The 26,206-nt window shown below is 41.1% G+C and overlaps 1 protein-coding gene across 1 annotated transcript; it reads left to right on the top strand.

Annotated features, from left to right (window-relative positions):
- The first annotated feature begins 4,249 nt into the window (after positions 1-4,249).
- On the top strand, positions 4,250-19,249 carry RBP3 (retinol binding protein 3). Its single transcript, XM_036385798.1, is given in 5 exon segments — positions 4,250-6,962; positions 6,965-7,296; positions 14,009-14,199; positions 16,965-17,107; positions 18,921-19,249. Coding segments are annotated over 5 exon segments (3,708 nt in total).
- Positions 19,250-26,206: the final 6,957 nt, after the last annotated feature.

Genomic DNA, 26,206 nt, shown 5'->3' with positions numbered 1-26,206 from the left:
GGTCAGTTTGGGGGCAGAAACTTCTGCGGGAATCGGATCGGTTTGGGGGCAGACCCATCTGCAGGAATGGGGTCAGTTTGGGGGCAGAACTCTCTGTAGGAATGGGATCAGTTTGGGGGCAGACCCATCTGCAGGAATGGGGTCAGTTTGGGGGCAGAACTCTCTGTAGGAATGGGATCAGTTTGGGGGCAGACCCATCTGCAGGAATGGGGTCAGTTTGGGGGCAGAACTCTCTGTGGGAATCGGATCGGTTTGGGGGCAGACCCATCTGCAGGAATGGGATCGGTTCGGAGACAGCCATTGTTGACAGCCACCAAACAAAGCCTGCTGTGGGTGTCTGAACCTCTCACTGCTTCAAATATAACCCCAGGATAGGAGGGCTTGATAGAGTATTTAATATTCAGTATTTATGATTGGCTAACTCTGCTTGGTGTACTGAACATGTAAATCTACCCAAAATGTAAGACACAGAGAATACAGAAAATATAATGCAAGCACATAATGTACCAATTTTTCAGGGACTGCATTTTTAAAAGTAAGTTTCTGAACTAGGTCAGGTTGCATATTTGTAATGCATTTTCTTGATGACCTCCTGAATCTTCTACTTATCTAGAATATAGTAGTTCATCTGTTCAGTGGAGCTATTCAATGTGAGTTTATCACAGCTGTGCTCCATAAACTGTGGTGACTCTCCACCTGCTCCTGGCTGAAATTAGAGAGATTTCAAAATGGGAATACACTTTTTCTACCCTTATTCAATCCTACATTAAAAATATAAATCATCTTCTCATTCTCTTTTTTTTTCTTTTTCTTGATCACTGTAAAAATTGGGGGGAAGGGAAGGGAAGGGAAGGGAAGGGAAGGGAAGGGAAGGGAAGGGAAGGGAAGGGAAGGGAAGGGAAGGGAAGGGAAGGGAAGGGAAGGGAAGGGAAGGGAAGGGAAGGGAATATTTACAAAAAATCAAAATCTAACACATTTTGGATTTAAGTTTTTCTTATTATGAATGTAATCATTAAGCAACTCAGAATGCTAGTTTCATTTTCATAAAATGGAAATATTTTAATATTTAAATAATGTGAAAGAAAACTTCCAACTTCAATTTTAATCTATACAGGCTTGTATGGCGTAAAAACTGAAAAACCTTGGGACAAAAATCTAACATTACTTCTTTTAGCATGGGAATTAGAAAGGAATCTAAGGGTGTTATTATTAATTCTTTTTATTTCTCAGGGGCCTAGAAAGCCTACTCAGGAACAAGTTTTCCTTTGTACCAAACAGTACAAGAACAGAACAGAATAGACAGTCTTAGACCATACCTATGCGATCCAGTCATGCCTGTCACAGACAGCTATGAAGTAGTACTGACCCAGACTTGTACATCTATAAAAGGCAGTGAAGGTTTGTCTAGAAATACTTATTGAAGTCCTGGAAGCATTAAATATTTCATTAGCATAGTCCTGCGCTTGAGCTAATAAATTCTGCCTCTCAGTATTTGGAAGCCAGCTATCACCTTTAAATTAATTCTTATTCATACATATAATTTGAAAAAATAGCTGTATTAAAGGCTTTACTAAAACCAAAAGTAGTTTATTCCAACTTTCACCTTTATCCTGTTGGCATCTCTGCCAGTGAAAAGGGTGTTCTTGCTGCCACCTTCAGATGAGCCTCCTGCTACTGCGGCTTGTCAGTGTCCAAATATCTGCATGAGTGTGGTGAGGGAATGGTGGGACCAGCTGCGCATGAGAAATGGGGAATACTGGAGCAGAATATAGAATGCAAACACTATACAGCAAAACATTTAATCTTGTGCCTATGGAAGATTTTTAGCATATGATCTGAGTTATGCAGACTCTGCAAGCAGACTAGTCTGGGACAGATAAAAAATACCTCTTTTCAGAGTATGTGGGAAATTCATACCCACAGGAAGTCAGAAAATGAAATACTTGTGGACAGATTTTAAAGGATCATAAAGTTTTATGAGTTATAAAAGCTAAAACTAGGCCTTAGCTATTTAGTTCTGCTCAAAAGTAAATTCAAAATAAGACTTTGGCTTGAATTATATTATAAATTAGAATAGATGGTAGAGTTACATTTTGGATCTGGTTATTCAGAGTTCAATGAACAGACTTGCATTAAACAACATACTTGATAAAAATTTAAGCTATATGTGCCTCAAAATGAGTAAGCAAATAGTCATTCTCCAAATCGTAAGGAATTCACACCACACAGAAAGGATTCTTACCTTCTAACACCATCTGTAAAGAATTACCAAGGTAGCAGTGAAGGTTGCATGTCACATTGAATTCAGAAATGCATACTGAATATTCATATTGAATTTCAATAAAAATAGATGACTGAACAGATCCAGTGAGGAAAAATAGTTTTTTCCATTGTCCTAGCATTTTAAATCGTGCATGTTGGAAAAAATCCTTAATTTTATATTTACATTATGAAGCTGGTTTTGGGCACGTTTTTTACGTGGCAGCAATAAAGTACATGAGAATGAATGTGCTTAGCTTGAGAGATAAATTGAGCTGTGGGGTTTTGCCTTATCTAATCACAATACTGTATATATTTCTTAGTAATTTTGCTTCATAAGAAGCTCAGCTACTGTTTCTAGCACTTCTGATATGAAAATCTTTATAGACTGTGATAAAAGGCAAAACAAATGTCAGGAAAATAGAGAAAAGTATTTTTTCTTATCTTACTATTATGTAGCAATCACAGGCAGGAAAGTGCCATTTTGTGATTTTTAACCTCTAGATAAGGCCTCTCTGGAGAAGAATATTGTTCATAACTGGAAATACTTCCTTAAATGCTATGGAAAAAATTGTCATGTAAAGAGTTTAGCAGTGATAGATAGACCTCGTTTAGGTATGGAAGGCACAGCTGATATGTGCCACACTGATTAAAAATACTCCATTGCTGTTCTGTTCTTTTCTCCTGTCTGACTATTATCTTCATGACAATTCATCTATGTCTGTTACATTCTGAGTAAGATGAGGTGACCGTTAGCACCTTGTATCTAACACCTGTAACACCCTTTGCACAGTAAGTTGAAAGCTGTGAGTGGCAAGCTTCATTCAGGACACTCACACATACACCAACAGAGTGCATCCCAACAGGCTCAGACTATCTTTGGACTCTTCCCTCCGCATGCATTCATATGTAGCAACATTTTGACAGGAGTACAGAAACATGCTCTTCCTAGATTTCAGAGTCTATTCTTGTGGCTACCTCCAGCAAACAGAGTGGCTGGGGTGGCAATTCATTTCAGACTTGAAGCCAGGAATCTCTTCTTGTATATCTTCGTCATGTCATACTGGAGCTCAGAGTGGTACAGTCTGCATCCTGCATATTCTGATCCTCTTTCAAACTCTTAATACAATAGGGTCTCAAATACATTGTGAGCAGAAGAAAACAACCCCCCACATTCTATTTTGGTATGTTGAGCCTGAAGTCTATTGGCTGGGAGCTGTCATCAGACATGACCATATGTTACCCAACGGTATTACAAGTAAATCCTAATTGAGTGCAAATTGTGAAGATTAAAGTCATCTCAGATTTAGCTGTATTATGTTGAGGCAAATGTGTTTCAAAGTCCTGTTTAAAATGCTGGCAATTCTCAGCACAGAAATTAAAAGGCTGTCATTACCTTGGATTTTATGAGCTGTGCTAAATGTCTGGAGTTCCTTGTTTGGAATCCTTAGTTATAGAATGTATGAACAGTCCTTTGCAGCTCAGACTAAAAAACCAAAGACAATGTATTGTAAGCAACTGTTGAAAGAATATTAAATATTGATACAATTTAGTCACTGAAGAATCTCCTGGTATAAGCTCTTCATAAATAATGGTAAAAGGCAGGATCATTGCTGTTCTAACTGTAGTAAAAATCAGTATTGCATTTAAGCTACTCACTTTCAGGATAAGCCAGGACCAGTTTGCAACAGGCAATACACTACCTTTTGGAAACAATTTACTGCTAGAAAGATCTTCCTTGATGATTGAAGTTCATTACTGTTTCATAAGAGGCCTGTGAAGTAGTAAGGAGCTGAACTTCATCTATTGGTGCACGTTGGATGATGCACTACATTTTAATGAGATTAAAGGTTTAATGCAGATAAGAGATCTGTTCAGTGCACCTGGATTCAACACAGGGATTTCAATGTGATTCAGAGTCATTGGAGAGCTATGTTCATCCTGATCGATAAGAGCTTCTGACTTCTTTTCTATTCCATACAAAGACAAAATGACCAGGACACATTTCTTGCTGTTTTCAGCACTGATCATATGCAGCATACCTGCTGAGGAAATCTTTCAGCCAACTCTAGTGCTGGACATGGCTAAAGTCCTTCTGGACAATTACTGCTATCCTGAAAACCTAGTGGGAATGCAAGAGGCCATTGAACAAGCAATCAAGAGCGGAGAGATCCTGGACATCTCAGATCCAAAGATGCTGGCCAGCGTCCTGACAGCTGGAGTGCAGGGTGCTCTGAATGACCCGAGACTGGTGATTTCCTACGAGCCATTACCACATGCAGTTCCCAAACAAGAAGCTGAGAGTTCCCCTACCCGTGAGCAACTCCTGAGTCTTATTGAGCATGTGATCATGTATGACAAGCTGGAAGGCAATGTTGGCTACCTGAGGATTGATTATATCATAGGAGAGGAAGTTGTGCAGAAAGTTGGAGCTTTTCTGGTGGACAAGGTCTGGAAGACACTGATAGACACATCTGCCCTGGTGATAGATCTTCGTCACAGCACTGGGGGACAGATTTCTGGCCTCCCCTTCATCATCTCGTACTTACATGAAGAAGACAAGAGACTGCATATTGAGACGGTATACAATCGTCCCTCCAACACCACCACAGAGATATGGACACTGCCAAAGGTGTTGGGAGAGAGGTACAGCAAAGACAAGGATGTCATTGTCCTGATCAGCCATCACACCACAGGAGTGGCTGAAGATGTGGCTTACATCCTCAAGCACATGAACAGAGCTATCACTGTCGGAGAGAAGACAGCCGGGGGCTCGCTGGACATCCAGAAGCTGCGTATTGGTCCTTCCAATTTCTATATGATGGTTCCTGTGTCACGATCTGTGAGCCCCTTGAGCGGGGGTGGACAGAGCTGGGAAGTGAGTGGGGTGATGCCGTGTGTGGCTACTGAGGCAGAGCAAGCCTTGCAGAAATCCTTGGATATCCTGGCAGTGCGCAGAGCAGTGCCTGGCACCATTAGCCACCTCAAAAACATATTAAAGGACTATTACAGCTTGGTGGAGAGAGTGCCTGTGCTACTGCGGAGCCTGGCCACCTCTGACTTCTCTTCTGTGCAGTCATCCGAGGACTTGGCCACCAAACTCAACACTGAGTTGCAGGCCTTGTCTGACGACCCCCGCCTGACAGTCCGAGTCATGATGCCAGGTGAAGCTGCTGATCCCCCAGCTGAGAAGCCAGTTGGAATGGCAGCTGACTTACCTGACAATGAGCAGCTGCTGCACGCCTTGGTGGATACCGTCTTCAAGGTGTCAGTGCTGCCAGGCAATATTGGCTACATGCGCTTCGATGAATTTGCAGACGCCTCTGTGCTTGCAAAGCTGGGGCCTTACATTGTACACAAAGTGTGGGAACCCCTTCAAAATACAGAGAACTTGATCATGGACCTACGTTACAACCTTGGAGGCCCTTCCTCCTCTGCTGTGCCTGTGCTACTCTCCTATTTTCAGGATCCTGCTGCTGGTCCTGTCCATCTCTTCACAACTTATGACAGACGCACCAACCGTACCCAGGAGCACAACAGCCAGGCAGAACTGCTGGGCCAGTCCTATGGGGCCAAGCGTGGCATCTACCTGCTCACCAGCCACCATACTGCTACAGCTGCTGAGGAGTTTGCTTACCTCATGCAGTCCCTGGGCCGTGCCACACTGGTCGGGGAGATCACAGCAGGAAGCCTCTCACACACCCGTACCTTCCCTCTGCTGCAGCCCGGGCCGGGAATAACCCGTGGCCTGACTATCACAGTTCCTGTTATCACCTTCATTGACAACCACGGAGAGAGCTGGATGGGTGGAGGAGTTGTTCCTGATGCCATAGTGTTGGCTGAGGATGCACTGGAGAAGGCTGAAGAAGTCCTAGCCTTCCACAAGAGCATGGGAGTACTTCTGGAGGGTACCGGGCAGCTCCTAGAGGCTCACTATGCCATCCCAGAGGTGGCTGCTAAGGCCAGCGCTATGCTCAGTGCCAAACGGGCCCAAGGAGGTTATAGATCAGCTATAGATCCCGAAACTTTGGCTTCCCAGCTCACCAGTGACTTGCAGGAGGCCTCTGGAGACCACCGGCTTCACGTCTTCCACAGCCATGTGGAACCAACACCAGAAGAGCAGCTTCCCAATGTGATTCCCAGCCCTGAAGAGCTGAGCTACATCATTGAGGCACTCTTCAAAATTGAGGTATTGCCAGGGAACCTGGGTTACCTTCGCTTTGATATGATGGCTGAGGCAGAAACGGTGAAGGCCATTGGGCCACAGCTGTTGCAGATGGTATGGAACAAGCTGGTGGACACGGATGCCATGATCATTGACATGAGGTACAACACAGGTGGCTACTCCACTGCCATCCCAATACTTTGTTCCTACTTCTTTGATCCCGAGCCTCGGAAACACCTCTACACTGTCTTTGATCGTAGTACCTCCCGCAGCACAGAGGTGTGGACTCTCCCCCAGCTCACTGGCAAGAGATACGGCTCCCTCAAGGACATCTACATCCTAACAAGCCACATGAGTGGCTCAGCAGCTGAAGCTTTCACTCGCTCTATGAAGGACCTACACCGGGCCACAGTTGTCGGTGAGCCCACAGTCGGCGGATCCCTCTCGGTGGGCATTTATCGTGTTGGGAACAGTTCCCTATATGCCTCCATCCCCAGCCAAGTGGTGCTCAGCCCAGTCACTGGAAAAGTATGGAGTGTGTCGGGGTGGAGCCACACATCACCATCCAGGCCAGTGAAGCCATGGCTGTAGCTCAGCACATTGCCAACCTGCGTGCCCAGGTGCCACAGATACTGCAAACTGTGGGCAAGCTTGTGGCAGGTAATTATGCCTTTGTGGACATTGGGACTGTTATAGCATCCAACCTCACAAAGAACATCAACAAAGACAATTATAAAAGGATCAATACAGAGGAAGAACTTGCTGGGAAGGTGACTGCCATCTTACAAGCTCTTTCTGATGATGAACACCTGAAATTACTCTACATCCCTGAACATGCCAAGGACAGTATCCCAGGATTCATGCCAAAACAGGTACAGCTCTCTCATATTCAGCTATAGAGATGGCAGCTGGAATGGGAGCATTAAGTCAGATACCTTATCTTTTTTCTAGCCCAAACCATAAATCTACCCAGATTTACCTGTACCCAGAGGAGAAGCCAATGCCTGAGTAGGTTTTGTGGGCTGAGCTGTCTCTGACACTTAGGGGAGTAGCTTGTGGAATTTGATGGTAGTTCTGGATGCATAGATTTTGGAAACAACCTTCAGGCTGTGAATCTCAGTTGCCATATGCCACAAGCAAAAATGTAGTGTGTCTGAGTTAGAGGTAAGATATCTCATTGTTTCTGTGATCCCTCCTCTTTCAATTATGCAGCTTTTTCAGCTGTAATTAATTCAGAAACCCTCTGGTTTCAAACCCAGGTTGTAATTTGAGGGAAGTTTAGTTGGACTAGAGTAAATGCATACAACTCACTAAACATGCAGTCATGTGCTCTTTGATGGACCTCTCTATATAAAATTTTAGCAGCTGACATCTATTACACCAGAATAATCAGCAACTCCTTTGGTAGTGGCAGTGGAAAGTTGTTCTAATTGTATCTCACGCTCAGCATCAGAGAGTTTCCTAGTGACCTAGAAATATTTTGGAAGAAGTATCTGGGTGGAAGTTAGGTGACCCCAGGGAGAAATTGATTTTTAATAATCTACTTTTGCCCTTGCTGTGTGGTTTGCATAACAGTCTGTGCTTTGTTCTGAGCCCGAGTGTTTATACACTGGTCTGCCTTGGCAATCTTTCTTGTTCATTGTTGTGCTGGAGGGAGCTCCCAGGAGCACTTGTTAAAATTCCATCTTCAAATTAAATAGAGGGTTAGGATAACCTGATCCCTTTCTTGGATGGAGTTAGCTGCTTTCTGGCTACTGCACTAGCAGGGCTATCAGAGACGTATTTTCTCCAGGGACTCATAAAATTACTTTTGAAGAGAACGCATTTGCCTTTGCAATGAACCAGAGTAGACCAAGTGTCAGGTAACTATTAAATGCTTCCTGGGGGAGGAAATCCATGGACTTCCACACTCTGAAATTTTTGGCATGCATGATTAGAGTGGCCATGACCTTTATGGTATTATCACAAATACTAAGGTAAAGGACAAAATCTAAGCATTGCCAGGGATGGATTTTTTTTTTCAAGTTTGTTAACCAAGAGATGCTGGCCCCATTCTTGCCTCTAAGATTAAATGGAAATAATTAATTAAAGGAGTTTTCTATTCCAGCACTCTCCCTCCTAATTTGGTTGTGTGAAGAAAACTTCACTCTAAAGATATTTAAATGCTTTTGACTAGAGTCAAAGAAGAGTTCCATGCTCAATTATTATCGACATACCAGTAGCGACACATCATAATTTCTCCCCATTCTATAAAATGGAAAAATCTTGTAAATTAGCCACTGTGTTCACTGAAGGTTGTTAATGAATACTCTTGGTGATTTTTACTTGTTCAGATCTTACTTTATTCAGACCTTAAACGTCAAGAACATGACATAGGGGACAAGTATCTTATTTGTCACATGACATAAAATTCTGATCCTGATAGAGCTAGTGAAGAAATGCCATTATGTTATTCAATGGCTCTGTTTTACCATCTTTGTCAAGCAAAATGATTGGGAGAGGTCAGGGACACATCTATAAGAAGGAAATCACATCAGTGTGGATGAAAATTAGGACAAATGTGTGATTTCTCCAAGGTGAAATAATGTATAAAGAGCAGAGAATCACATCTCTTGTGAGACTAAAATGGTTTCCAGAGGTAGAAGCATTCCCTCATACTGCTGGAGGAAACTGGGAGTCAGACAAGAGATCATTAGATGTTAAAGAAGACACTGAAGTCATTAAAGGATTTTCCTTGAGATGGAGGTAAAAGAAAATTCACCCATTCCACAGAGCCCTGGGCAGCAAGAGTGCCTTCATCTCCTGTTTTGTTTTTGCAGCCATAAGAGGGATGCTTTCTGTGGAACATTTCAGTACCCCAGAGAGCAAATACCTTTAGCGTACAGTGAAGCATATATGATAGCCTTAGCTGTGTTTGCAAATTTAAAAAAAAATTAAATTCAGCAGCCCGATATATGGACATAGTGGCTTTCTTAATCGATATGACATTATTCCTTAAAAACCTAAGAGCTGGTTTTTCTCTTGTGCTACCTATCTTCCAAGCCATCCTCTCCCTTGACAGCAGAATTTTACTGTTAATGACCTTGATGGTGAAGCAGATCCAACACAATTAACACAGTGATGATGAATAACTACAGGAAGGATGGGATGGGACATAGGAGACAGACAAGTGAAATGCATGCAGACCTGTGCATCTGCTGCACTAGAATAGCTGCTGAAGCATAGTGCAGAGGAGTGAATATGTCTCCTCTAAGCAGCAGCAAGGTCACTGCTAGTCAGAGCTGTCAGCTGCATAAATGCCACTTTGCAGAGTCAGACTTCCTTCAGGCAAATTTTGTCTATATTTTTTGTGATCCAGAAAATAACATTTTGCTTATAAGGCAGAGCTCTGCAAACTTGCTGACCTGCAGTTTAACAATCCTTGCTTCTTATTCTCTCTCTCCATGGAAGAACTGCTGCCTGATTTTGGCATAGGTGTTATGTCCAATTAAATTGATGAGGAGTCTCCCTGAGTAATTATTTTGGCCCCTTCTTAATGACCAAATACTTTTAGTGCAGTCTTTTCACCTATGAGAATTTTTGTAATGACAGTTTAGATAAGCAGCTGAAAGTGATCAGAATATCAGACAAAGACTAGTATCAGAATAAAAGGCAAAAACTAATCCTTTGTAAAGAGAGATTTTTTTCTTGCATTTCAAGTCCTACTATTTCCAGGTGATTAATATCTATATATAGGAGAGTATTGTACTTGCTGAAGGAGGCAATAGTTAGAGATGTTTCACCAGAAAGAAGTATGCTTGTTCATATCCCTTCATTAATGAGTGAAATCAAAATGGTCAGCCTCCAAGTGTCAAGATAAATAATCAAATTCCTACATCTGTTGCTAACAAGTGGAAAAACAATTGTTGTAGGCCCATATGATGTTGATTTATAGCAACAGAACCACAGTAAAGACAGTGGTACTATGCAAGTTTATGCAAGAGAAAAATGTCTCATATTTAACACTCATTAGCTCATGTTTAGCTCTTCACCTTTTGCAATCTTTGCTTGCTTGTTTTTGGGGTGATAGTTGTTCACTGCACAATTCTGGGAAAAAAGTAGCTTGTTTAGGGGAGTCCTGTAAAAATGTAAATGGGTTTTTCAGAGTTCATAACCTGAGCACAAGTCAATAGGGTCAAGCCGTTGCAGTAAATACTCATCATCATCAAACTGGAATGGATAAGGAAGAATATAATCAGGAAGACATGAAATCTTCTGCTACATTTAGCTCTAAAGGAAATTCATCTAGAGTATCATATGTAAAGTTTTGGGCAATGGTTTTCTGGAAGGATGTGGCTCAAGTATGGAGACAGCAGAAAAGAGGGACAGGAGTAAAGAGAGTAATGAATAAAAGTAGCCTTCAAAAAGTTTAAAATATTTGAGTTGTTTATTCCAGAGAGAAGAAAACTGAGAGGAGACATGAAAACAGTCTTCAGATACGTAAGAGACTGTTTCAAATATGAAAAGAATAATCTCTTCCCTTGTCCATAGTAAATAGGCCAAGAAGCAATGCACTTAAACAGTACAAAGTAGTGAACTTAGACTGTTTACACCAGATCTTGAAAACATCTTTCTAGTAGTAAGGCTGGTGACGTACTAGGGTGGATTGCCTGGAAATCACCCAGTAAAATGTGTGTTGTTAAGAGCAAGTGAGAAGGAGCTGTCAGGGCTAGAGCTGAGCCTGCTCAGGCCTTGAGCTGGGGGCCTAATGAACAGTTCCATTCCAGCCTGTGAGGGTGCACAAGGAACCCAAATGTTCTGAGAAAAGTGCAGCCCTGCCACTCAGCCCTCTTGATCTCATGGTTCTTAAACTAATCTCAGGGTTTGCAATGGTATTGCAAGGGTCTTTGCTGATAATATTTTAACAGCCAGCAGTTGACAGCACTAGCATCCTTAATGGAAGTCAGAGTTATCTTACAACGGTCAGCACAAAAATAGCTATGGAAAAACAGGTTCCATCTAAATAGAAAAAACAAGGGAGATATGAAAAGAGAGAAAAGATGGGAGAGGCACATTTAGAAAAGTGGCTTGCCCATGGCTGGGGTTTGTGTCAGAATCAGGGATCAAACTCCATGCACAAGTCCTAGGACAGCATTGTAATGTCCTATTTTGTGTGACGTCATGTGTTTTACTTACACCACTCACCTGTGAAAGGGGTCTGCAGAATAGGAATGCAGACCCTTATATAGTTAATGAAGAAACATTTTTCCTTGGCTTAAAGTGGAGTTAGCTTGGAGGTCCCTTAGTGTAGCCACATTGCTTATAGAGTGCACCTGAGGGTTTATATTTAACAACAAGTCTTTTGTATGTAAACACTGTCTGACTGTGCAGCAGATCTTACTTTCAGCTGCATCCTGTCCCAGCTTGTCCTTGGCCCGCAAACAGAGCCCTGCCTTCCAAAGGAGAGTGTGTGGTTCCTTCCTGAAGCTTGATTTACCTCCTTAGGTACCATTTACCTTCTTACTGGCATGTGGCTCACGTGCCAGTGTCATGAACTTGCAGTTTTGCAGGGCAGTAACTCTCTAAGACCAGTCACTGGCTCCTCATCTCTTTTGCTGAAAGGTTCAGACACTTTCCCTGGCACCTCAAAATTACATTTTGAGAGCTTTTCATCTGATTTCCAGTCTTAGAACTTTATTAATAGATACATTTTCATACCTTTTCCTGCAGCCATGAAGAGCTTTCATTTAGATCCTTGCACATTTATTTCACCCCATAAGACCTGGAGTGAGCAACCTTCCCACCTTGAAATTTATAATGAATTTTCAAATGTTATCAAAACTGAAGTCCTCATGGAACAAAAATGTGATGCATCACAGTAAAAGAACAAGTCAAGAAAAAAATTATCAGACAGTTATTACTCTTTACATGTTTATGTGTATGCATTTAGCAGTTATCACTGGAGACAGAGATAAGACATTTCTGTGTTTAGTTAAAATATCATTAGCAAGTGGCTGAGATTAACAGATCAGTTTTATTTGTAGATGTTACTAATGAGTGATGTTTTTATTTTCCTCCTGAGGGGGACCAGTATCTCTGAACTAGACATAAGTTCTGTCAGAACAATCAGTGCATGCTGGGTGTATCTTTCAAAACTGTGATTAGTTAATCAAAGTACAGTGAGCAGATCAGGTATAACTGCTGCCACTGAGAAGTGGATTGGAAATGACAAACTCAGCAGTGCTGGACTGATGTGTTTACAGTCCAGATACAATGGTTATTTTCACAAGGTATAGTGAAAAGAAGAGTACAGAAAAGAGTTTGCTCTTATCATCAGGTCAGCAGCTACTGGCCAACAGGGCTTTTAAATTAATGATTGAAAATTTGATAATTTTGGCATACATCAGGGACTGAATGATAAAGTGTCATATGGAAGGTAATCTTCCCCTAAGTAACCTCAATCTGTGTCAAACACATTCACACACCTTGGAAAAAAACTCTTTCTGCTGTGGCAGACCTGCTTTTGTCAGGAGCACAGCTCCAGCCAGAGCACTATATAGAGGGCAGGAGATCACTTGACATCTCTGCAGTTGCAGAGAGCCCAAGTGCCTGCCCAGTTCTGTGGCATGTTGTAGACTGGGAGAGCACCTCTGGCACATGGCTCACGGCTGACTCCTTGTTCTTTTGACTGTAAAAGCATGGATTGTCTGGGGATGAGCTATGGCAGAGGGCAACTGATTAAAAAGAAGGTATAACACCATTTTCACAGCAACCCTGAGGACAAAAGACCAAATTGATGAAGGTCATATAAGTCATATGTATTCTAAATTCTTATCTCAAGCTGAAGGAGACTATTCCATTTTCAGATACTGCATACAAAATAGAAGTTTAGCAACAGGAGCTGGCTATGTCTCAATGCATACAGGGGTTACTAGGAGAACTTTATTATTTGGCTACACATTGCTACTAAAAAATGTCTGTTCGTTAATAACATAAGCTAAGCAAAATTAAATAAATCGCAACCTAACACGTGAGGCTCCAGGCACATGGCCACCACATAAGAGATTTAACATATCTGCTTCATGAGTATCCTAGCACATGCCCAACACATCAGGCTCCTCTCTCTCACAGGGACTGGGTCATTCAGAGGGGCTGGGGCACTCGCACCTGCAGCCAGCAGCTGTTTGTGCCATGAGGCCAGTCAAGAGATTATGAAAGTCCCAGGTGCGCGTTTAGAAACAACTCCTAAAGGCAACATATGGGCTTGGGTGGCAGGCCTGGGATCTGTGCTGCAGGCTGGGATTGTTCTTGAAGCCTCTTTGCTTCAAGGAAATTGTTGTATTTTTGAAAAATAAAATGAGCTCTGGGATATAGGAGGCTGATCCGGATTCTGGGTGTGTTATTGATAAACCTTATACTGCGCAAAAATTCATTAGGCAATGCTAACCTATGTTTAGTGTGCAAAAATATTGTAGAATTTAGTATGTTTTTCAAACTTGGTCACATTCCTCACACATATCCCACCTGGATTAAACACAACCCACATAATTTTGTGTCAAGCTAGTGCCAGCAAATGATTTTTTTTGTTTTTCTGTACTCTTTCAGATCCCTCCACCAGAAGTATTTGAAGATCTGATTAAATTTTCATTCCACACAAATATATTTGAAAACAACATCGGCTATCTGAGATTTGATATGTTTGGAGACAGTGAACTTCTAACCCAGGTGTCTGACCTAATGATAGAGCATGTTTGGAAGAAGATTGTTCACACAGATGCATTAATCATAGACATGAGGTAAACCTTTGAATGGCAAATAACCAAAGCTCTTTCAAAGCAGCATTTTATTTGTAACAGTGAATTAGCTTTACATGGCTTGCTGTCCTGTTTACAGGCTTACATTGCTAGGATTGAATGAGAAAAGGAAAACAGCCAAGGAAAATAATAACAGTCTGGAAGTATATCTCAAGATAAATTGTATTATCACTTGAGATGTTTAGAACTAAATAGGCAAATTTAGGTAATAGTTTGCAGAATGCAAATCTGGACCTTACATGCATTTTATTTCTCTAATCTAACTCTCCATGTGCCACATATATATGTAAATAAATCTTTTACTTCATGTAGTGGCCAAGTGATTCAACAATCAAAAAGACAGACCACGTTTAAGGCTGTGCCCTTTAATTTAATTTAATTTAATTTGCCATCTATGCAGTGCTAAATAATTCTGGGTAATCAGGTCTGTCCAGAACAGGCCCTGTGCACAGAGGAATTCAGAGGTCCTGTAGCCCTCCTGGGCCCTGCTGCACCAAGCTGCAGCATCGTACACCTGCTCTGCTTAGAATTCTTCTGGACACTCCAGTGTGTCAACGGTGCTCCAAATCTTATGAGCCATAAGATGTCATCCATTTATCACCAGCTATCAAAGCAGATCAATATAAATATGTACATTAATATAAAAACTTACATTTCCTCCACAATATTTAGGGAAGTAATTCCCTTGTTGTGGTCCAGAGCTAATGTGTGGGAGCCCAGAACATTACAAATATAAACCAAAGAGGGACTTTGTAAGAACTTGGTTTTAATGTTAGAACCACTTGCATCTATTTTCATCACAAGGTTCTTAATATTTGGTAATCTTCTTAATACTCTTGTGGGATTTTCAGCATAGGGCGGAAAAGTTGAGCACAGTGATGAGAGCAGAGATAGAGATCTCACTGTGTGAGCACAGAAGAAGCAAGGCAGCTACCAACATAACATACCATGACTGAATTTGATTTCAGCAAAAGCTCCACCATCTTGCACTAGACTTGAGATAGCATTGGGACTTTCTTCTTTCTCGCCCCAGTTTTCTCCCAAACTAAAAATTTCAGGGCTAAGGGCACTGAAACAGCAAATATGAAATCACATCTCAGGTACCAAATGGCATTATTATAGCTCTTTTCATGTGTTGATTGGTTTTGGTTTATTCTTTTTCTATTAAGTGTATTTTCAGTCCTTTGAGTGCACATAAAAGACTCAGTCTCTGAAGGTATACAAAAGAGAACCCCAAACAAACCTTTCGAAATTCTCTGTTAGCCAATCTTATCATTTTAAGATGATTTAAATTCTGCGTGGGATTAACTATAATGAGTAATGTTTCTCATTTTACAAGTTTTCCTCCCTGAAACAGCTGGGTCACTCATGAATTTCACATTTGGAAAATTTCAATTTTGCATGGGGTTAACCATAATTCCTAATGTCTCTCACCTTGATAGTCCCCTTTCACAGAACAGCTGTGCCACTCATGAACTTCATCTTTTTAACCCTCACAGCATTGATAGGGGACACTGATAAAATAAAAGGCCTCCCTAAGGTCACATAAGACATCTGTAAGAAGGAGCACTAGCATCCAAGAGTTGAGTTAAAACTCTGGCATCTGCTCAGTCATTATTACTGACTGAAGTTGTTGCAGTTTCACTGTCTGCAAGAAGAGCATTCCAGCACTGCCCTGCCTGCCACCACCTCCAGCACTGGTGGCACCTGTGTGAGCTGGGCTCTGCTGGGCTGGGCTGGGCTGGCTCTGCTGGGCTGAGCACCAGCAGCAGCAGCACCCCCGGCAGCACGGCACCACCAGGGACACGCTGGAGATGGCTCTTTAATTTCCAGCCAGTCACACTGTCAGTCATACAGCTCCCAAATGCTGAAGAATAAAGACTTCACTCTTCAGAACAGAAGCCTCCTAGACTGTCGGATCCTTTTCTGGAGGTGAAAAGTCTTAGCCATAGATTGAACTGAATAAAGTCATTTTTCAGCAGGTTTTTGCTGGAATACCTGTTCTGGGTTCTCCTAAAATCATCTACAGGAAAGCACTGAATCCACACTTCAGTAAGTAAAGTAAAAGCATTTCTAGAGCTGTATCTGCTCTAGTATTAGTGAAAAGTGACAGGCAAAAATATTTTGGTAGTTAATTGCATGTATTCATAGCAGGGGTTCTCCAATGACAGGCTCTTCAGTAAAATTAACCTTCAAAGACTGCTATGCAATTAAACTGCAACCAAAGTTTTCAATCATTAGGCACAAAAAATTACCTCAATAAAACCACTAAGTTTTCTTATTTTGTGTAGCAAAAATAAGAACACAACAGTTCTACAAGCATATGTTGCTTTAATTGGAATCTACTTTTATGTATTAGGGCTTAGGTTTTCACTCCTTGCTGCCTATGTCAGGAACAGAATGGGTTACTCAGAGGAGAATAACAAGAATCTGATGTTTCTCTGCAGATCCAAAGTCTTTGCTTACTTTCTGATTTTTTCTAGGTAACATCAAGAAAAAAAATAGACTTTTAAGTTTTGTGTTTTCTTTGGAAGTTAGTTGTGGGCAATGACGGTCTGACACTCTTAGACAGGATTTTGCTTATCTGATAGACATGCAAATGCTGATGGGGAGAATGACTATAAATATATCAAAATGTAACCATAAGCCTTTTCAGGACTGATAATAAGGAACAATACTTGGAAGAGAGATTTACTGCCTGACACAAATTTTCACTTGTTTCCTTAATATTTTTAATTTTTGCAAAGGTATAATATTGGAGGCTCCACTACACCTATAGCAATCCTATGCTCATATTTCTTTGATGAAGGACACCCAGTTCTCTTGGACAAAGTTTATGACAGACCCAGTGACTCAGTAAAGGAAATATGGACCCACCCTCAGCTCAAAGGTAAATGACAATTTCTTTTCAGCTTAGCTTTTCATTTCAGATGTCTCTCCTTGCCATTTTAAAGTGAGGCATTGAATCCTGTAACTTAGTTAGTTGAAGCACCTGCCGTGATCAGCTCAAGCTGTGTAAAGAATGTAGAAACAAAAAATGTGCATTTCAGCCATGTCACTCAATGCCAACTACAAATAAACAGTTTATCACTCCTTGAAATGGGCTGTTAGGCAGAGAGGTCTGTAAATTGGTCCCCAGAAGTTCAGCCAAATACTGTGTACAGCAGCTGTAACTTGTTGCTTTTAAAAGTTGCCAAAATTAAAAATTAATCCCGTGCTGCCTGGACCTCTAGTAAGGTCTCTTCCAACACTCCCATGCAGTTTTATGAATTACTCCCTACTACCTACCTGTGTCATCCTCTACATCAGTAGATGAAAACACCATAATACCCCAGTTTGTCCAGACAAGACAAAGAAAAACACTAAATTTTGTACATCTGGGTGAGTTTGAAGCATTTGGCAATGAGTCACACACACCCCACACATACCCTGCCCAGTTTGTGGAAGCTGAAAGGATGCTGCAACATGCAGAAACAGAGCTCTTCGGTGCTCATAGGCTGCAGTTAGAGTGCTAAGAAGCCTTAAACATGGGGGTTAATCATTTCCCCCTCTTAAGCTAAGACAGCAGCAAAAAAGTTAATGGTGTATGCAGTTGTTAGCCTGGATCTTGCTGAAATGGTTAAATTTTGTCCATCTATTTTCCCAGGCAGTCAGAGGTGGGTTGTGCTTAGGGATATGATTTCTATGGACACACTCCAGTTCCCATCAAAGAGAACTGGCAGACTCATATTAACTTCAAAGGACCTGGATCTGGTCCTGTATTATATAGATCTAGCGTGAAAAGAGTATTTTAATGGTTATTATGTTTATGGTGAAATGAGAAGACAAAAGATGGTGTGAAAATTAATTACCATGCTATTGGGCCCCTCTCTTAGAATTTAGTATGAGAATTATATGTCATATTATTACTTACTCATAAATTGACATTTTTAGAGCAGTTTACTTTTCAAGCTATCAAGTCCTAGTTGTTACCCACTGGTCACCTTTTCAAAAAAACTAAACTATCAAAAAGTATCTAGCATGTTCAGATATATTGAAATAAGTTTCAAAGCCCTTCCTATTCCTGTCAGCTGTTTTATGTAAGAAAATGAGATACTTGGCTCAGACCCTAATAATAAAGGGGTATTTGTTGAAGGGTTTGGGACAAAGGTCATGTATAGCATCCATTTACAAACTATAAAAAAACTGTGGGAAACCACTGTGATTGTAATTTCATAAAATAATGCCTGCACAGTTGCAGGCCAAGCTCTATGACAGTCATGTTCCTAGAGCAGGGATGAGGGTGAAACTGAAGATGCTTCTGGATGAGTTTTGACTACTCCTGTTGCAATGGTGAAAAATGTCATTTTTCTCACGTGTCTATTCCGCTACTCTGATGAGATCTGGAGCTCCTGTGAAAGTCAAAGCTACAGAAGAGTTAACAGTGGTAATCATGAGCTGGCTTCTCTCCTCATGGAGCTCATAGCCAGAAGCTGATGGCACAAGAGCACCACACAGGGTGACAGCCTTTTTCACAGCATATAGTCTGGGCTAGTGTTGAAAGTACTTTAATACTATCATAGGCACAAAGTAAATTTCCAACTGCTTGGGTTGTTAATAGCAGGTAGGGAGCAAATCCTCTATCTTGGCTTCTCTTTGCTCTACTATACAAATAAACCTCTGAAAATGGATCCATTTCTGATGGGTTTTTTCCTACCTTACAGGGGAGAGGTACGGCTCTCAGAAGGGGCTCGTAATCCTTACCAGTGCTGTGACAGCTGGGGCTGCTGAAGAGTTTGTACACATAATGAAGAGACTGAGCAGAGCTCTCATCATTGGGGAGCAGACCAGTGGTGGCTGCCATTCCCCACAGACATATCAGGTAGATGAAACCAACTTCTACGTTGTCATCCCCACCTCCAGATCAGTCATCTCTGCAGACAGCCCCTCTTGGGAAGGGAAAGGAGTCCCACCTCACATAGAAACACCCGCTGAAACAGCACTCATCAAGGCAAAGGAGATGCTCAGTGCTCACCTACACAGCTCTAGATAGCCCCGTGGAGGAACACATCCTAGTTCTTATGAAAAGAAAGCTAGCTACCAAATGTAAACCCTAGAAAGAAGTGGGAGCTTCGTTTCAGTCTCTATGGTCAGTGATTGGATCCCTGTACATAGCTCAAGTGACTCCTTCCAACATGCTGGCATTTTTCCCCCTTCTGTACAACCCAGCTCTTTCTGTGTGTGATTGAAATACTTGAATAATTCACTGGGGTTTCTGGATTCCTCTTCTGTAGTCAAACATAAATGTTCAGTGTGTAAGTTTTTTGAAGTGTAGTTACCAATCACAGATCTCCTTTCATCTCATAGAAAATCCCAGTTGTCAGTGTTGAAAGCATGTGAACAACTTTAATGACAGAAAAGGCTCTTCTTCTTTGGAAATGGTGTGCATTCCTATTTATACATCTTTAAAAATTAGCAGTAGTTGGAACAGTCTGTTTTTCAAACTGCAAGAGCCAAATTAAGTCTCTTCTCCATTTCACCATTTAGATGTACCAAACATAACCATTCCCAGTCTGTCAGGGTGTCCAAGACTCCTGGTATTTGAAAGGAACATGCCTGCTCCTCTCAGTGTCTGTCAGAGGGGAGGATGAGCAGGACAAAGGCAGCACCTCGACTCTTCTACCCAGTGCCCAGGTCAACTGACTCAAGGAAAAGAATCATACCTTTTTTACTTAAGGATAAGATTATTTTGTTCTGTCCTGCTACAAAGACAGAAAAAAAAAAAAAGAAAGAAAGCTGAAAAATATTCTTTGCACCCTGCTATCAAGCTACATATGAAGTGATAGTGGATTCCAGGATAACTCACAGAGTTATTAACATGAGCTTAATGCACAACATTCCTTGTCCTTCCTACAATTCTTAGTTAAACAAATATCTTTGTAATTATTTAGAAATATGTGTAACTTTAACCTAGATCTCAGATTTTCTCATCTCTAAAAAATGCCAGCTGTAAGATAATTAAATTAGGGAAATGGTCCCCCAAAATTCAGTTGGAATCTACAGTAGTTACACATTGGTGTTCATTTGCTCATTTTTAAGTTCCTGCTGGTTTTTTTATAAATTGTGTTAAACACTTGACTTTCAGTTTTTACAGGAAGAAAATTTTAAGAACTAAATAGATTTTCCATCCTTTTTAATTGTCTTATCAACTACATTCAGTGTGATTGCTAACCTGAACTCTTTTGAGACATTTTTATGTTCTGATTTTTATGAACTAGCTTGTTGTTAAACTTCTCAGTGTTGTGGAAAGAACTTTAATTAATTAAATCCCATACAGAATTTAATGTAAAGTGATATATGTATGAAGAATATTAAATACTCTTAATGTGTAAAAAAATGGAGTAGTCAATGAATGAGTAAACAACACTAATGTACATCTTCTAATGTCTTTTCAACCTCTTTAATATCTCAATGATCCACATAAACTGCTTTGTTTTCCTAAAAACAATCAGTTGTGCTGTCATGTACAAACAATGTTAATTGTTAAGCCAAATATTTAGAAACTTTAGCCATCCATTCAAGGACAAAAAGCTATACCATATGGGCACAAATAGCAAATAAATTCTTCTCAGAGTAATATGGGGAATACAGATGTATCATAAATATGTCTAGAAATTGGAATCCAGTTGGAAAAACAAACAATGAAGATGCAATTGCTGGTGAGTCCATTTTAAATCAATAATGCTGTTAATTCACTTAAGTGATCGATTTCAGTGGAAAACTATTGTGCAATCTTGAGAATTTTATTACTTGACAAAATATTATTTGCTATTTCATAGTACTGGCTAATTAATATTGAAACTGCCAGGCTTAACAAAGGCCAGTGTGTTAAAAGCAATTTTTTCCTGTCTTCACAAACTGCTGTGTCATAGTTATGTCACCTCAATGAGTTTAGACCTCACAGAACTACAGTCAGTAATTGTGTAGAAAATTACACTGCATTGAAAGGTCTGAAAATCACAAAAGCACAAATGCAAATTAGTTATGCAAAGTCCATGGTTTGTGGTTTAAATGAGAAAGTTAGAAGGTTTTTAGGGAGGGGCAAGCAATTTCAGAAGTGCTCTTCCAGAACACAACAGGAAACATGATGAAACTGCCACCCTTCTCTCATCTGGTTCCAGAGCTGACATGGACATTCCACAATTTATAGCACCATTTTCTTATCATCCCACCTAGAATAACTTCTCAAATTTTAATCCTAATCATGTTCCTTTTAAAGGCAGAAAGAAAGGAGTTATCGTATCAGACTACCCAGCAGTATCCTCTTTCTCCTTCCAGCATTCATAGAACTCTAACCAAGAAATGACAGCCAGCTTTTATTTCTTTTGTGCTGCCTTAGTCCAGTGATTTCCAAACTGTGCCCTGTGGGATCTCATCCAGCTGATATTTCCACCTCAGATGCATCTGCAGAGGGCTCTGACCTCAGACCTTGGCAAACCATATACTGAGGGGGCACCTGGCCAGGTCACAGTGGGAACTGTGGGTTCTTGGGAGCTGGTGTGCTAACAGAACTACCCTGTATTTGGTCAAGCTTCCACTTCTTGTTCTCAGTTGGTTCAGGACTCTGTTCAAATAAGGTCATGTTGCAAGTTCACGTTCATGATTGCACCTTTGCCCCTGCACCTGGCTGTGTTTGCCCTGCCCATGGGTCTTTGGTCCCAGTCTCTGTAACCTGTGGTCTCCACCTTTGTTATTTTCATTATTAAAGTTCTCATTTTAAGGGCTAGACCATCATTCCCATTCCTTATTTTGCCAGCTCCCTCCAGCCAAGCTGAGCAAGAGGATCAAAGCGAACTCTAAACTGCAATAATGCCTCATAGATCCAAGGAAGTGTACAGATTGCCTTGATTAGTGAAAAAACACCTCATAAAAAACAAGCAAATATATATTTCTGAAAAGCACATCTGAAATGCCATTTCGATGGAAAAACACATCTTCATCAGAAACAATTCAGGGATCGATGATCAGTGAGTGAACAAATATCGTAATCGGGCATTTCCTATCAGTAAACTCATTATCCATTGCAGAAACACAGCCTGCTTGACAGCCCTGTGTTGTGTCCTTTTTCACTGATCCAGAAACACATGTCATGAGAAACAGTTTTTTGATCAAAATTAACAGTTAGTTGCTAGCAAAGACAGGAAGAGAACCAGTTGGCTCATTGCAAATTGTCTCCTCTTGTTTTAAAAACAAAATTATTTTTCCCCCTTCCCTAGAATTTCTACTTGAATAAAAGACAGATCCCTGCTGTAAAATCACAGTATTTCACAGGGACAGAATGCAGTCCTTCATTTCTTCACAAACCCCCTGTTCTAGTGGAGTGCTTTCCTTCCAGCAGGATTTCATCTGCACCAATTTAAATTTTCAGACTTCTAGACATAAGGGGAAATAAGCTTCCAGCATGACTCAATTATAGGAAGTTTGTTTTTCTTTTTCTTGTTAGGCTTCCTTCTGCCTGTTCAATATTTGGTTCACTAAGCTTTAATATGAGTATTTTCATTTAAAGAAATAAAATCTCCAAAAATTTTGGATAAGCCCCCTGGTTTATGTAACCCAGTTTAGATGAGACAGTTAAATTTGAGACACATAAAAGACTTTCACTGTGCCTGCACAAAGAGCTGGTTTTATACATAGGGAATCAAGTTCTGGTTCTATTGGCATCTGTGTGGTTTTGCACTGATACCGGCACAGATGCAGCAGGCAACAAGATGTCATATTGTTTGGCTGTATGGTTTGCTGTGTGTCTAAATAAGTCGTAGTTCACAAACCCCTTTACCTCAGAATAAGAAGAAATTTGTTAATGCAATCTTTATACTGATGGTCACCTACAAAAAAAACAAGGACAGCATTCCACACACTGCCTGCTGTGTGATTTCCATGTTACAAGAGGGAAATCCTCAATCTTTACAGACCAGGACCACAGTGCACTGCCCCTGAGCTAGAAGAGGTGAGGAAAGTACCAGAAATCAAGCTTATTAAAAACCTCTCCTCATTTTTGCATTTTGAACCAGCTCTGCCACTTTTCGTAACTGCTTCTCCTCATAATTCTCTCTCTGTGCACAGAAGGCATTCCTACATTGCTTGGCATCACAGTATATAAACTGCTGTGGCTGAGATATGCCCACAAGGAAACTGGGTAAGAGTTCTTACCTTTTCTTTTTTCCCAAAGAAAACAACTCCATGACATAAAGGGAAGCTATTTCTCCCTGTAACCTTGCTGCCTGCTTAAGCCTCATACCAGAAGCAAAGTGAAGAAGTTTGATTACTGGTGAGTAATCAAACCTAGAGGCTGTAGGTCTAACACACTATTTGAAAAGTTTTGAGACTCGGCATCTGTTTTTCAGTGGTTGGTTTTCTACACTTTGTCCAACAGAAAACCAGTGAAACCATGTAACCAGTAAGATTTGGTACTGTTTCATTCTAAATTACACACCAGGTGTAGTGCACTGGAAAAACAGGCATTTGGAGCAGGGTAATGTTGAAGTGATGTGCCAAAATAATACTGGGGAGCATTATACAGCTAGTCCTGTCTTTTTCCAGAAGAAATCTGAAGCTAGGTTTCTAATCATAAAACTGTTAAGAAAACATGGCATCTTTCAGTAAGTACAGAAAAGAACATTTTGCAGTAATGGTACCAAAAAATCTTTAGTCTTATTTATACTGGGCCAGGCTGATCTTAAAGGAATTAATATAAATCAGGAGTAGCAACATGGAATTATTCTGGATTTTCACTGGAATAAATGAGATCACAATCTGGCCTAAACTACTAATGGGAAATATAACCCTGACCATATATGAATGCAGTTACACCACAGAGTCCTTCATTACACTTTATGGACACTGACTTCACAGTAAACTGGCTGGCACCCAGGTGGAGTGAAATTTGGTCCATTAAACTTTGCCATAAATAAATTCCTTACACAGCAAATGTTATTGGACACAAAATAGAGATGGAAAGATTACAAGAAAACCACACCATCCCCTACTCAATGCAAGGTTGTTCCCTGTGCTCCATGTTTCAAAGTCTTTCTTCATTTTGTGTTTTAATGATTTAAGTGAAAGCGCTTCCACCACCGACCTTGAAAAGCTGTGTTACAATCCAACCAGAACTGTCTCCTAAACTGAAAGCATAATGTAATAGTTTTATCACTTTATGTTTCTGTCGTGGGTTTTCTGTGATGCTGTGGTCACACCACTGGGTGTTCAGATTTCAATACTGGCACCTGGTGTGGCCACTGGGGACATTGGATACGCCTCTGAGAACACAGGGGTTAAAAGCAGAGCACTCCCATGGGAAGCCCTCTTGGGGCGGGGGAAATCCATGCGGCGGGGAGAGGTAGGCCTGACACCCTCGGGGTGGAAGAAGGCTGGAAGAGAGAGAGAGAGAGGAGAGAGATAGAGCCTGTGCCACCTCGAAATTTGGTATCATGTGCTGGCAGCACAGCCCAGCTTGCAGAGAAGGGGGGGGGTGCAGCAAGAAGGTGTCCGGCCGGGGCAGGCAGAACCCGAGTTTTTAACCCCTTTTTGGACAATGAAAACTTTACAGAACATTAACCTTTCCTAGAAGAGAGTGGAAGATGAAGAAGGAAATGGGCAAGTGTGATGAAGGTCTGGGCAAGTGAAAGATGTCGGGAGAGAAGAATCTTAGGTGGGAAGAGATGATGGAGTGGTTTTAACTGGACTCTTCTTGTTATAGCCATGGACAGAACCATGTTTCCTGTGACACAGAGACTGCATCCAGGGGGAGGCAATGGCTCAGAGCCAAGAGGGTTCAGTGTTGGTACCCCTCGGCCCCAGGGGGTGAAATTTGGGGAGACAGGTGTCCCAAAAGTGAGACTGTGCTCTTTTTGCAATGGAACAAAGCATCCTTAAAAGACGACCCTAGAAGCAGCTCTGGTCCATGTGCAGTGGTGAGAGCACTGGACCTGAAAGGAAGAGGTCATGATGGCAGATGTTCTCCGGGCAGTGCCACGAGTGACACAGAAACACACGAGGCTTCAGCTGTGTTTCCAGGGGAAGCCCATGGCACAAGAAGGACTCCTCTCCTCTTGATGAACTGAGGATTGATTGTTTGAAGGGTGGTGCTGGACTGAGATAGGGGGATAGACGTATAGGAAATTTGGTGGGGGAAGGAGGAAATGTATTTGTAAGGTTTTTCATTTTTCCTGTGTGTTCCTTTTTACATATAGTTGTAGTGTAGTTAATAAAGTTATTAAAGTTTTCTTTTCTTTATTTCTAAGTGGGGGCCTGCTTTGCTTATTCCTGGTCACATCTCACAGCAGAAACCAGGGAGAGTGTATTTTCATGGGAGCACTGGCATTGCGCCAGCATCAAACCATGACAGTTTCAAAAATAAAGCCTGCAATAAGAAAAATGTTTATGTTAATAGGAAAGAGCCATGTATTAATGTTCAACAGCAATATATTGGGAAGAATACAATCTCCTGACTTTCAGAAATCTCCCAAGAGGTGACAGTGAGTGGGCTATGTTGGTTCCAGCTGACAGCCTAAGACTGTCAGTCTCCCTTTTTCATTCAGACGTACTTACATGCTGATTCTTGCATTATCAGGCAAGGCATCATCATGGCAACTCAAAATTCTGTCCAGTATTCAAAAGCCACTGGAGTATATCATCAGTCCAGTGGAACATATAGAGCATATTGAAATGTCCTTTACCCTCAGCTGGGAAATGAATGGTTTCTGATCATTCTCTAACTGAAAGAGAATAGTAGCCCTTGATGAGGCAGGTGAGGTTCAAAGGCAAGCCACCAAAACATCAGACAACCTGAAAAAACACTATACAAGAGAAATGATTGCTTGAAGAACAAAGTGGCATAAACTATCAAAATCAAGCCCCTAAATGGATTTAAAAAGTAATGAAAGGCTAATTAGATGGGCTGCAGTAACAATAGACAGTGTTTCCTCCCACTCTGAGCAGTATAAATTTACTG

Source organism: Molothrus ater, chromosome 8, assembly GCF_012460135.2.
Source record: "Molothrus ater isolate BHLD 08-10-18 breed brown headed cowbird chromosome 8, BPBGC_Mater_1.1, whole genome shotgun sequence".
Taxonomy (NCBI): Eukaryota; Metazoa; Chordata; class Aves; order Passeriformes; family Icteridae; genus Molothrus; species Molothrus ater.
This window is presented reverse-complemented; position numbering and strand designations above follow the sequence as displayed.